This window comes from Medicago truncatula, chromosome 3 (genome assembly GCF_003473485.1).
Source record: "Medicago truncatula cultivar Jemalong A17 chromosome 3, MtrunA17r5.0-ANR, whole genome shotgun sequence".
NCBI lineage: Eukaryota > Viridiplantae > Streptophyta > Magnoliopsida > Fabales > Fabaceae > Medicago > Medicago truncatula.
This window is the reverse complement of record NC_053044.1, coordinates 4654568-4668162: the sequence shown is the minus strand read 5'-3', so window position 1 is coordinate 4668162 and position 13595 is coordinate 4654568. Positions and strand designations below refer to the sequence as shown.

The 13595-nt window shown below is 33.4% G+C and overlaps 2 protein-coding genes across 4 annotated transcripts; one reads left to right on the top strand and one right to left on the bottom strand.

Moving 5' to 3' along the window:
• Positions 1-1150: 1150 nt before the first annotated feature.
• Positions 1151-1633, top strand: LOC25490355 (repetitive proline-rich cell wall protein 1). Its single transcript, XM_039831844.1, has one exon. The coding sequence runs from the start codon at positions 1151-1153 to the stop codon at positions 1631-1633; it is 483 nt and encodes a 160-aa protein (XP_039687778.1).
• Positions 1634-2986: 1353 nt separating this feature from the next.
• On the bottom strand, positions 2987-12375 carry LOC11423554 (putative disease resistance protein RGA4). Of its 3 annotated transcripts, XM_039832325.1 has the most exons (5): positions 12140-12375; positions 11104-11298; positions 10485-10573; positions 7445-10107; positions 2987-3249 (listed from the first exon to the last, which is right to left on the bottom strand). In XM_039832325.1, the coding sequence occupies exon 4, from the start codon at positions 10104-10106 to the stop codon at positions 7548-7550; it is 2559 nt and encodes an 852-aa protein (XP_039688259.1). In that variant the 5' UTR covers position 10107; positions 10485-10573; positions 11104-11298; positions 12140-12375; the 3' UTR covers positions 2987-3249; positions 7445-7547. The 3 variants fall into 3 exon arrangements, with proteins under 3 accessions (XP_039688259.1, XP_003598563.1, XP_024635803.1); XM_003598515.4 differs by lacking the exon at positions 11104-11298; XM_024780035.2 differs by lacking the exon at positions 11104-11298 and having other exon boundaries at positions 2987-3218.
• Between the last annotated feature and the right edge of the window lie 1220 nt (positions 12376-13595).

Below are 13595 nucleotides of genomic sequence, written 5' to 3'. Positions count from 1 at the left end.
CTTTCTCGTGTTAGTATTTGCAGGAGTTAGGAATTGGTTGCTATTGAACTAGATAGAACTGTGGATACAAGATTTATACTGAAAAATAAAGAGATATTAGTTGACAGTGCATAAAAGAAATTCAAGGACCATCTCAACGACACCAAAATTCAAGTATATAATGTTCTCATCATCATGAATACTAACTAAGAACAAATTAACAACATTGACAGAGGAATATATTAGCAACTCCAATCAACATACATGAGAAAACTTGTTCTACAATCAACATACTTTAATATTTTTTTTTTTTACACTTTTTGCTTTCTAGCACCAAAACTTGTAGCCCTTCTTCAAATATTTCAAAAGGGTATGCATAGCAATGTTGTGTTTTCTAGGTCTATGAATGTTGTTTTAAGAGGATTGGTTTCACCATCTAAAAAGGTTTAGCCGTTCAGTTTAGTGTCCGCTTACCTTCGATCCATGTATAATTTTATATATGTGTATAATTTTCATAAAAAACGAAAGGGAAAAAAAATGAAAAAGAATCTTCAAAAGAATATATGAAATAAACAAAAAAAAAAAATAGATAAATAATTTGGAAGTCTAGACAATAAGAATAAAATGAAATAGCAGGCCTTTAAGTATTGTTTAGACCAAGCTTATGGTTTGGCCTGTTATCGCCAATAATACTGATCTAGTTTTTAAAGATATTGCTTAATAGTGTTATTACAATGTTGAATAATATTCACATATTCCAACAAAACATTGACTTTTTTTTTTAATTTCCATTTCAGCAACTACAATCATCTTATTCGTGGCATTGTTGATATCAAATGTCAGCACTTCTCCTACTTAATGCATTAAAGCTTCCGCATACGTAGGGTTTGGGAAGGAGTCCTATCATTTTTGATGTATTATACGCAGTCTTACCTAGTTTTTTTTATAAAAAAAGGCTGTTTCCAAAACTTAAACCCGTGACCTTTCAATCACATGACCACAACATTACCGATTATGCCAAGGTTACCCCTCATTTAGTGGAATGATTATTGAAATATAATAAATGTCTTTGATAGAAACTTTACACCTTCATCAAATTTTCCTCTAACTACTATAAAACCTGATTATTCGCTATGTATTATATGCACCAACACTAAAGTCACTTCTTAAAATGGCTTCATTTTACCTATCCTTACTATTGTTGTTCCTTGCTGCCCTTATCCTTGTTTCTCAAGGGCTTGCTGATTTATTAGTACCTATATATAAACCTCCAATTTACACCTTCCCAAATTACAAGCCTCCGATTAACAAGCCTCCAATCATTAACCTCCCGCCAATTTACACTTACATACGACCGCCACAACTACCACCACCACCACCTATTGTTTACTTTTTCGAACCACCACGACGACCACCACCTCCTCCTGTTTACTTTTTCGGAAGAAAATCACCACCGAAATATAGATCTTCATTCCGCAATAGCAAGGTTGATAAGAAACCAAAACCTAAATATAGATCTTCATTCCGCAATCGCCCAATTGATAAGAAACCACCATCTAAATATAGATCTTCATTCCGCTATCGCCCAATTGATAAGGAACCATTATACGGGGGACAGCCGCCACCAACTGTTTATGAGCCACCATCCAAGTAGGCAACCTAGGCCTACAGCAGAAGATAACATCCATTTATAAAACATGCATGCTTTGCATGCGTATAAATAACTACTATGATGTCCTTGTTTGTTACCAATGCTTTTTAATTTTTATATATACAGTGCACCTTTTGTACTAAGTTATAAAAGTATCGTGTATGTGGCGTGAATGCAAGTCCCTGTGAAATAAAATTGTGCTGTCTTCCAAATTTACAACTAAATAAAGTCTATTATTTTACAAATATTCTCATATACTGTCATTTGTTTTTATGATTATTAAATAACTAACGACAAACCCGTGTTAAACATGGGCCCGTGCTCGGCATAGACTGGACGTCGAAGTGTGGCACTGCATCAAAGCACATATGCAATTTTATCTGCATCGATACATAAGAAAAAAATTAATGACAAAGATGAAGTTAATTATAAAAACATTGGTGTTGTGAATTCGTTGTAAAAACCAGACCAATAAAAATTTAATGCGTGGAGCAAATTAATACCAAGTAATCAAATCAAGTGGGTAGCAAATAATCCAAACAAAAAAAACGAACAGCAAGAGATAAAAGGAAGAAAGAGAACACAAGAATTTGTTTACCCAGTTCGGTCTAATGATGACCTAGTCTGGGAGGAGAGAGCAGCTCTCTGTTCCACTATAATGATATGAGTTTCTTTACAAAGAGATATTGAGTTACAAGAATCAGTCTTCAAACCTAATTCTACCCAATTCCCAACCTCTTCCCGTAACCAAGAGACTCAATCCTAACGGTGTTTTGTTCAAAGTGAATCAAAACAAACCCAACCCTAGTGTTGTTGCCAAGAGAAATTCTCTATGAACCCTAGTTTGTATGTTGGCTTCTAAACCCTGTTTTTCTACACACTTTATCATCTGATACAAGACTTATAATTATAGTGGAAAGTAACCCTTTAAACAAAATTGAAACAAATCTTCACTGAAAATACGTTTTGTTTTTATCCTCAATCGTATCATCGTGCCACGTTACGATTCAATTGTGGCACAATTTTTCCAATGAAGATCTCAGAATCTTGTTTCAACAATCGTGGCACGTTGCTTCTCCATCGTGATATGATTCTCCAGATTCATGATTTTAAGTTAACTCTCACAATTGGCATAGTTGTTATTAAACTAGACTTTGTTGCACGGAGAAAAGAGTTTTATTGTAATGTTGTAAATCGTGATACAAAATATTTAAGATATGATGTAATTCATATATAATTTAAATATGATTATCTTCTTCCAAATAAAGTCATCGTCCAACACATACCATTTAATCAACTTTAGTTCCATTACACAACATTAGCTAATAATCATCGAATAACCACAGTAGATAAAAGTCACAAACAATATTACATAGATAAAAGAGAAACTAATCAAAAAAGTTCTTCTCAACAATAGATTAAAAATCTCTTGATGATTCAAATGTCACTACAAAAGAAATGAATGGAACTATCAATGAATATAAATTCAGATTTTTTATAAATAAAATTGAGCAATGAATAAGTTGAGCATCTAAGGATGGAAAGGTCGAGATCTTGTCTGTCATCAACGTCATTCTGCAGGAGTTTCCTGCGAGATCAATACGGTGATTAAAAGCAACCTACAGAAAAGCCAATTATAAATATTTATACTACATAGAGTACATAAGTATAATATCAAGGCATATAAACTATCTTATAAATATGGGACCAAAAAATATAATCATCTTATTAACCACTGTTTATGCATCAAAAAAAAAAAAAAGCAGTTCCTTTATTTGTAAGCTTATACATCCAATAATAAGATGAACATTCTCTATCTCACCAAGGTAATGAACTGCTATTTTTCAAATAGTTTTCTGTTTGGATAAACAACTTAATTAAGCACTTATAGTATAAGTGCTTACGTATAAGTTATTTATATAAATAAAAGATATAATAAAGTCGAATTGTTTTAATATAAGCTATTTTGGAGACCTTACAGAAATAAGCTAAAATCAACTTACGAACGTGTTATAAGTTGTTTCTATAACCTCTACCAAATAGTTTTACAAGGGCTTATGTGAATAGATAAGCTCAAATAAATCAATCGAAACAGGCCCTTAGTGAGTATCTTATATGTGCGTCCATTCATCATTATTATGGTTAGCTGTCAATTGCTACTTTAAATTCGACATATGGAAATTATGTTAATAAATAAAGTTACAGAATCCATCTATCTAAACAGATATCAATGAAGCCCCGATACCTGACACGATACCGATACGATACGATATCGATACGGGAAAATTTTCAAAATTCCCGATACGATACGTATACGGCCTCGATACGTTATTAAAAAATTAAATTTAAAATTAATAGTATAAGTGCACAATGTATAAACATAACTAAAAATGATGATAAACATCAAAACAAGTGACAATTACATGTTTTTTCCGCACAAATTAGATAGAATATAGTTAAACATCATTAGTACCATCCAAAGATAACATCATAAGTACTATAAAAAAAAAAAAAGAACATCTTTGTCTAATGTTGACTAATTAACAGTTAACAATAATTTATATCGAAAACAAACAGCAAAAGAAACATAACATTAGAGAGAAGAGAAACAGAGTAGAATTCAATAAGTGGTAATGGTTAGAAGAGAGAATAGCTATTGTTATGTGGTGACGAGAAACCCTATTATTTTAGGTTAGAAGAGATAATATGATTTTGATAGCGCTGCCAAACTTGATAGGTGTCGGAGTATAAGTAAGCTGTGTCGGAGTACAAGTTAGTCGTATCTGACGCGTATCGGTCATTTTTTTCCTTCAAAAAATAAATAATAATTGTCTGATACTTCTCGATACGCGTATCGGAACGTATCCGACACATATCGGTCATTGTTTTTCAAAAAAATAAATATTAATTGCCCGATACTTTTCCGATACCCGTATCGGAACGTATCGGAGCGTATCGGTATCAGATACGTGTCGGATACGATACTTCACCATTTTCGAAGTATCGCGGCTTCAGAGACAGATATATGTAATCCAAGTATCAAACCCAATATGATTAAGTAATGTAAAATTGGCTCAGGGACAAAAGGAAAGGTAGAGAAAATAGAGAAACACTCTAATATTCTCAAAGAAAAGTTATATTACTTGAATGATTCAATGCTTGATGATGCTTCAGTATGCCAAAACACTAGGTGGTGAGCCTTATTTATACTACTCTAGGAAGGCTCTACATTACAAACTAGAAATATCTAAACATTTAATTCTACTACTTAATTACAAGAACTATCTAGAGATTCTAATATCTAGTTCATGTGCCTAGAAAGTTCTAGAGATGCTAAGATGATCCTAATCACTATGACATTATTTTGTAATATTCTTGAAAGTTCTTCGACATCTTGAAAGTTCCATAATGTTCTATATTATTCTCCATAATTCTCTATCATTCTCCCCGGGTTGGAAGAGACTCGTCCTCGAGTCAAGATTTCCTTGTTCATCCTCAAGTCAAGATTTCAGAATACTTTTGCTACGGAAGTAAAAGTATTCGAAGGAAAATCAGTTCCAACATTTTCCCAAGGTGGCTTAGGAATTGGACAAAGTAGACATAACTTTGTCTTATCTTTGAATGGTTCCTTTGCGAGTGAAAGTCCAAGTAGCTTAAATTCCCCTTTTCCATCATTGAGTGGTAGAGGTGCCAATTTGATCACATCTTTCACGAAAGTGCATGTATTGACATAATCATCGTATAATGCACAACGATCATATTGACATGGCCTCCAAGTATCCATAGAAATAACATCACACCATGAATTTTCTTTATAATTATTGCCAATGGAAAATGAGATAATGGAGTGTTGAGATACTTTTACCTCATTATCCTTGTTGAGCCATTGAAGCTTGTAAGGGTGTAGGCGCTCCTTTGTTGGTAGATTTAATTTTTCTACCATATAATTGGATTCAACATTCTCACAGATTTTGTTATCGATGATGGCATTACAAACCATGTCTTTCGTAATAGTTGTTTGCAAGCTTCTTTCAACCTCCAAAGATTCACCATATTCAGCATGAATATATTTTTCGTCATATATTGGTTCATCATGCTCCTCTTTTTCAAAGGCTTCATGAATGTTACCAGGACCATATTCATCATATATTGGATCTCCTTTTCCCTCTTCTTCACATTCTTCACAAAAGTCAACACCAACATATTCTTCATCATATATTGGTTCTCTCATCGTCTCTTCTTCAAACGATTCCTGAATGTTTTCTCTTTCTTCTTCAAAAATAGTGTTTATCCCCTCATTGACGATGGTGAATACTTTACGATTCACACAATCTAAGGCTATGTGTCCATACTCTTGACACTTGAAACATTTAGGTATCTTGGTATTTCTCTCTATGAATGTATTATATTGGGGTTTGAATGAGGAAATAGGTTGGTGGGTTAGTGGTTTTTGAGAATCGATATGATTTTTGGTGTAGGGAATAGGTTGGTATGAAGATGTTTTGGATAATTGTAGTTGTGTAAAATTCTCTTGATAATAACGAGGAGGTAAATACTTACGGGTTAGTTTGTGGTGCATTTTCTCCCACGTCTTGATCTTGCTTTTTCCTTCACACTTACGTCTTCTTTTAAGATTTTCCCACCAAATTAAAGCATGTTTCTTTAACTTTACTGCAACAATCTTTACCTTGTGCTCCTCTGGTATCTCCTTGTACTCAAATACGCGTTCAATAGCCTGGAGCCAATCAACAAACTCATCTGGTTGCAGTTCTCCTTCGAAATCTGGAATGTCGACCTTGATATGCTTCATCCGAGGTTGACATTGGTGTAAGCGAGTGCTTCTAGATGATGAAGAGTCTCTACCAAAGCCATCATCATCAAATCTTCTTTGGTTTGCTTCCAATAAGGCTTGTTGGACTTTGACAGTCTCCTGTAGTAGTTGAATTTGTCGCCTCATTTCTTCCATCTCAATTTCATGAAAAGATCTTTCGTTTTGTCTTCTAGGTGGCATTTTGACAATGGTGGTCAATGATCTTTTTTTCTTTTTGGGTGAAGATTGTGGCGGTGCGTGGTTGTTTTGTTTGTGGTGTTAGCTTCGCGAACAAATGGCCGCAAAGTGAAGTTTTGAGAAAGCAACTCCTTACTCTCACTTGAAAACTCACTTTCCGTTGATTTCTTCGCTCAGACAAAATGACGGTGTTAGTTTCGCGATCAAAATGGCCGCAAAGTGAAGTTTCACGATCAAAATGGCCGCAAAGTGAAGTTTCACAAAGGCAACTCCTTGCTCACTTGAAAACTCACTTTCCGTTGATTTTTTTCGCTCAACCTCAACTTCGAGGTATCGTAACCAGCTCTGATACCAAATCTGGCTCAGGGACAAAAGGAAAGGTAGAGAAAATAGAGAAACACTCTAATATTCTCAAAGAAAAGTTATATTACTTGAATGATTCAATGCTTGATGATGCTTCAGTATGCCAAAACACTAGGTGGTGAGCCTTATTTATACTACTCTAGGAAGGCTCTACATTACAAACTAGAAATATCTAGAAACATTTAATTCTACTACTTAATTACAAGAACTATCTAGAGATTCTAATATCTAGTTCATGTGCCTAGAAAGTTCTAGAGATGCTAAGATGATCCTAATCACTACGACATTATTTTGTAATATTCTTGAAAGTTCTTCGACATCTTGAAAGTTCCATAATGTTCTATATTATTCTCCATAATTCTCTATCAAAAATTCAAATACCAAGACAAATTCAGAACTTCAACACAAAAGATAGGCATCATAAAGGTAAAAAGAAATGTTACCTCAATCATAGTATGAACCACCATCCAAATGTCGTAAAATATTAATCGATTTAAGAGAGTATATATTCAAAAACACATCCATGATTGAGGAAAGATTTTTGACTCAAGTAAAATACTTGAGTAATGATGGTCTCATAGGAAGGATCTCAACTTTTCGGATGCGAGAGATTTTACGCCAGTCTTGACCATATGGTTTTGCATATCTTTCCTCTAATAATGAGCAGTTATACATGCAAAGTTTCTGCAAAGATACAAGGTTACGCATCGCTTCGGGCAGTGATGTCAAACCATTGCAATTGTGGAACTCAAGAGTCAAGAGCGATGAGAGATTCCCTATCCAGTCTGGTAACTTTTTGCCGCAAAACCCATCTATAACTAGTTTTTGAAGCGAATGGTGTGGCTGCAGACCTTCTAAAATCTTCTCATCTTCCAACCGGTGTTTGTTTTCTTGTATGACCCTTTTAGGCAATGATGACCAATGACGAAAATCCTCAATAAAATCTTCATCATACGTCCACCGTAATTCCAATAGCTGAAGGTGTTCCTTCTCAAGAAGTACTTTTACAAATTCAATCTCTGCAGCAGCGTTTCGCAGGAAATCCAACCTTTTTATTTCTAATCTTCCTCTAAGGTTGTTTAGCTCACCTAACTCATTTACGTTCGTACTTCTATTGTTCAGTACAAAAAGTGTCAGTGTTTGAAGATTAACCAACTGTACTAACCCTTGTGGCATACATCTCAATCTCTCACAACCATTCAACTCAAGATGCCTAAGACTTTTGTTGAGATTTTCTGGTAATATTTCGAGCTCAGAACAATCAGAAAGTTTTAGAGTTTGAAGGTTCTGTAGGCTAGTAATGCCCGGCGGAAGATCTTTAAGTACAATACTCTTTGATAGATCAATATATCTCAGATGCTTCATCTCTTCAATACTATTTGGGATTGCCAGAATATTCAATCCACAAAGTGTCAACACACGTAAGAACTTTAAGCCTGAAAAGGAAAGAACGTTTGACTGACGCAGATAATTGCTTGCATTCGTTTTTGGGCATAAGAGAAATGTTCTTAACTTGTAGGAAGATGATGATGTCAGTGCAAACTGTAATGCATTATGAGATGATAAAAAACGTGTTTTGTTTCCAATGTTTGCTTCTTCTCCTTCAGCCATGACATATTCATTCCCGACCATTAGCTGTGCTAGATCATGCATAAGGTCATGCATTTTACAATTACAAATGTCACCACAATCGTCTACAGTGATATCTTGGAAGAAGGACATTGACAGCAAACTCATGAAGTACTCATGGCCAACATCTTCTACACGTCTAACATCATTTGATGGTTGGATAAACCCCTCAGCTGCCCATAACTGAATGAGTGTTTTCTTTTCAAACACAAAACCTTTAGGAAACAATGAACAATAAGCAAAACATTTTTTTAGAAACGATGGAAGATGATCATAACTCAGTTTAAGGATTGCAAAGATTTTGTCCTTGTGTTGATCTATCTTTGAAAACTCAACATCTTTGAAATATAGCCAATCACTCTTGCCCAAATTTCGAGAAAACAAAAGGCTGCCAATAGTTCTTATGGCAAGGGGAATGCCAGCACATTTCTTAACAATGTCCCTTCCTATAGCTAACAACTCCAAATCATTTCGTTCTTTCGACACGCTGAAAGCCACTCGAGAGAATAGCTCCTGGGATTTTTGTGAATCCAAACCTTTTAAGAAAAGGGGTGGATGTGTGCCTGTTATTTTTGCCACTGTTTGACTACGCGTTGTAACAATTACCATGCTTCCTTTTCCTCCTTCCATTAACAAGCTCTTCAATTTAAGCCACAACTCACGATCCTCGTTCCACATGTCATCCAACACGAGCAAAAACTTTTTCCCTTGAATTTTGTTTCGAAGTTGTTGTTGCACTTGCTCCATCTGACTATTCTTTTCATCCCCAACGATCTCCCGAGATATTTTCTTTATATCAAATTCATCCGAGACATACACCCACATTTTTAGCTCAAAATACCTTTGAACATCATTATCATTGTAGACAAGTTGAGCAAGTGCAGTCTTACCTAATCCTCCAATCCCAACTATGGGAATTATAGAAACATTATTTGTTGCATTGTCATCTAGTAGATAACTTTTAATACATCTCTTTTCCTCATCTCTTCCAATAACTTCATCTTTACTCACAAATGAGTAAGTTTGTCTCTGCTCCCTATATGCAATTGGATTTTCCATAGGGCGGTCATTCAGCTGCAGAGCCTGCTTAGTTTTAGCAATGTCATCTAGCCTCTTTTGGATTTCTTTCATTTTATGGCCCAGTTTAAGACCATAGGCTACTTTGTTTGATTTTGAGAAGAAAAATCGTGTCTGTTTTACTATGTTTTTTCCAGCCATTACTTTTCTTCTCAAATTTTCAACAGAAAAATCATCTAGTAAATCATCTGCATCATAAAGTACATCTTTCAGCTCCTCCAACCAATTACTAACTTGATGGTTATTGGCCTTGGCCTCTGCATCGAGGAGAACAGCTTTTATCATGGAGACTGTGTTCTTCATTCGTTCGATATCCTCTTTGAGATTCCAAATGATTTCAAGCTCTTTGTAAGCTGCAGAACTCAACTTTTCCAAGACTGTAACAGCAAGGGCTTCCATCCTTTGGCAAATGAAGTTAACACAAGCATGAGTAAAACTAATCACGCATTCACAAACATGTGTATAATGGATTTAAATGGTTTCTTCTTTTTAATTAATAGAATACTCAGTGATGGAGAAAGATTATATGGATTTGATATAGTTTAAAAATCACACAGTCTTCGGTCAAAAAAAAAAAAAAAAATCACACAGTCACTGCAGTTAACAAAATGAAACCATTGTATCAAAAACAGATGTCTCAAACTCAAAGTTTACATTTTGAATCATATTCACTAGAGTCAGAATAATGCAAATTGTTTGAATCTCCATCTGGTCCTAATTAGCTGACTGCAGTGACTACATGAGTTTTAATTGCAACAAATATAGAGATAGAATTACCTGGTTTCGAAATCTGAATCAAGAAACAGAATTAATAGCTTTATTGGAATTCTTTGCGTTGAGAATTGAAAGAATCAGCAGTTAGCAACCTGAAACCATTAGATGAAAATCAGATGACTCAAACTCTAAGTTTGTGCATTGAATCCTATTCAATAAAAGGTTATAATCTATACTATCCAATCTCCATCAAACTCTAAGTTTGTGCTTTGTTCCTCGATAAAATAGTGCAGCTAGCAAACACAAATGATTTAATGTTTTTATCACATAGACTTGTAAGCAGATTATAAAAAGAATAATTAACAATAAGCCCCGAGGTTAGCTCCTCAAATATCACTCTCGAATAAGAAGATTATAAAAAGAATAATTAACAATAAACCCTGAACTTAGCTCCTCAAATATCACTCTCTAATTAGCAGATTATAAAAAGAATAATTAACAACAAACCCTTAATTTAGTTCCTCATACATCACTGTCTATCCTACTCAATAATGAAAATGGTAAGTAGTCTCAAGCATATAAAATTTAGTTTGAATATGTCTACTAAAATGTTATGGATTGATATCATATACTTTTAAAAGACCGTGACATGAATATGAAACTTCTCAGCCTAGACAAGTACCGGTTTTCGAGCTCCTATTAGAGAAAGCAATGGAAAAGTGCGCTGCCGCGCCTGACTTGGAGATTTATACATCCTCCTGTTGGGAAAGGAACAAACTTTCTCAAAGTCAAATTTCTCGCTTGTTAGTCAAGCTTTGAAGCCCCTACATACTTAAAGGTTGGGATATTAAGAGAAGCGCTGGTTTGGAACATAATCCTACAAGTTTTTCATATATTTTAGAGACTATTCACAATTTTCTTCACATACTTTAGGATTAGAGTTAAGTTGTAAATACACATATTGGACCTTGAAATTATAAGCTGTAAACATGATCACAAAAACTGCAAAACTTTAATCAAATTTTCCTCTGTGTTGGTAGACATAGGTGCTAGAACAACATTAAGTTTGGTAATGTCAAGGATAAATTTGACACTCATTGAGTAATGTAAGTGACACTCTTGATAACAAATCCAAACACAGTGACTCTTGCATATGCTATAAGTTGTTTTTATAAGTTATTTTGAAGAACTTATGAAAATAACTTAAAAACAGCTTATGAAAAGCTGTTTTCCAAAATTCTACCAAACAACCCCATCAAACTTATGCTAGTAGACAAGCTGAAAAAAGCCAATTCAAATATGCCCTTAATCAATTATGTCATTTGAACATCAAAATAACAAAAATTCAAATGACACCATGCATGTTTTGTGACATTTATGTAAAAGTGTGTTGAACTATAAATTTGTGTGTAAAAATCAATTTTAAAATCAAAAGTTACAAATTATAGGTACAAATAGAATCAATTTAAGACAAAATCAATTTTACTCAGATGCAATTACACATGTGAGAATCAATTCTATACCTTCATGATCAATTTTGATCCTTCTAGAAGTTGAACCAACTACAACTTACAAGTTTTTCATAAATAGACACAAAAATAATTTTCTCATAATTAATTAAGCAACCAAAATGTAACAGGAATGAAGAAAATTTGATGTCACTACATGCATTGGAAGTGTTAAAATTCAAAAATTTCAGAGAGAGAGAGAGAGATTACCTTGTTTAGAAATAGGAATCTAAGAAACAGAATCAAGAGTTGTATTGTATTGTAGCGTGGCCAGCGAGATAATAAATCATTACGAGAAAAAAGAAAAGTGAAGTCAACTCCGGTCAAATATGGGAAAATAAGGAGCAAGAAATTTCCTTGAAGCAATAAATTTCAACACATAACTAACGCGTGATTTAGGTGACATCTAGCATGGTGCACTAAATCAACATGACTACGAGTGGGTACTTGATTGTAAAAAAGTTGTTGATTGTGTCAATAGTATAGTTTAGATGATAGTATTGAATTTGGGTGTATTATTATTGCTTGTAAACAGCTGTTAGTAGATAAATTTCAGAACTCTCATGTTGAGTTCAGCAAGAGGCAAGCAAGTAGATCACGAGTTAGTTGAGACAACCCTGTCTAATCCTAGCTCCGTATTATTAATGATGTACGTACATGTATTTGGCATATTTTAGCTAATGAAATGCAATGAATTTATTCCTTCAAAAAAACATGTAAATGTAAATATAAATATTAATCTAACAACTATTTATTACGTCATTCGATCCAAAATTAAAAGAGAGACAATCTTGTACATAAGGGTTAATTAAGTTAATGGTTCCTATAAATATCTAGAATTTCATTTTTAGTCCTTACAAAATAAAATCGCACTTTTTAGTCCTTGTAAAAAATTTCGTCAACATTTTTAGTCTCTGTAAATTTTCCATCAACATTTTTAATCTCTATAAAAATTTTACGTCAACATTTTCGGTCCCTAAAATGCTAAAGAAAAATGTCACATGAACTAAAAAATATGATTTTATTTTATAAGAATTAAAAATAAAATTCTGAATATTTATAGAGACCATTTACTTATTTAACCCTATTTATAATCAATTCCTAAAAAAAAATATCATATGCATAATCAAACGTATGAGATTTTAGACCAATAAATTATATATTTTATAAGGGTGGGAATATTTTGACTCCAAGAGTAAGTACAATATCTTACTCAAAATCTTGACCTTTAATTCCAATTTTGGTTGATGACTTAGATTAATTGTTATTTTGTGGTGATAAGTGTTAACTACAATAGAAAATAGAATTAAAGTCTACAATATCAATTAATCTAAGCCATTATCTAAAATTGGAATTAAAGGTTAAAATATCCCTACCCATTTTATAATCTATTTTGTTATTTGTTTTGAAGTTTTTAGCTCATAATTATTTTGCTACGTCGTACTACACTTTTATAGAAATTATCTTGAAGGTTTCGATTTGTAAATTGTGATATATGAAAAATACTCTATAATTTTGCATGAATATCTATATGATATATTTTATGGATATTGATTTAATGGATGGCTATGCAAACAATAGATATATGGACGTCTTATTCAATTATGCAGTAGACATTTTACGACTTATGTCATTTATATTTTTCGGTGTTTGTCAAAAATGATAA

Coding starts and splice junctions, on each gene's coding strand:
- LOC11423554 (XM_039832325.1), bottom strand. CDS start 10,106: ATGGAAGCCCTTGCTGTTACAGTCTTGGAAAAGTTGAGTTCTGCAGCT.
- LOC25490355 (XM_039831844.1), top strand. CDS start 1,151: ATGGCTTCATTTTACCTATCCTTACTATTGTTGTTCCTTGCTGCCCTT.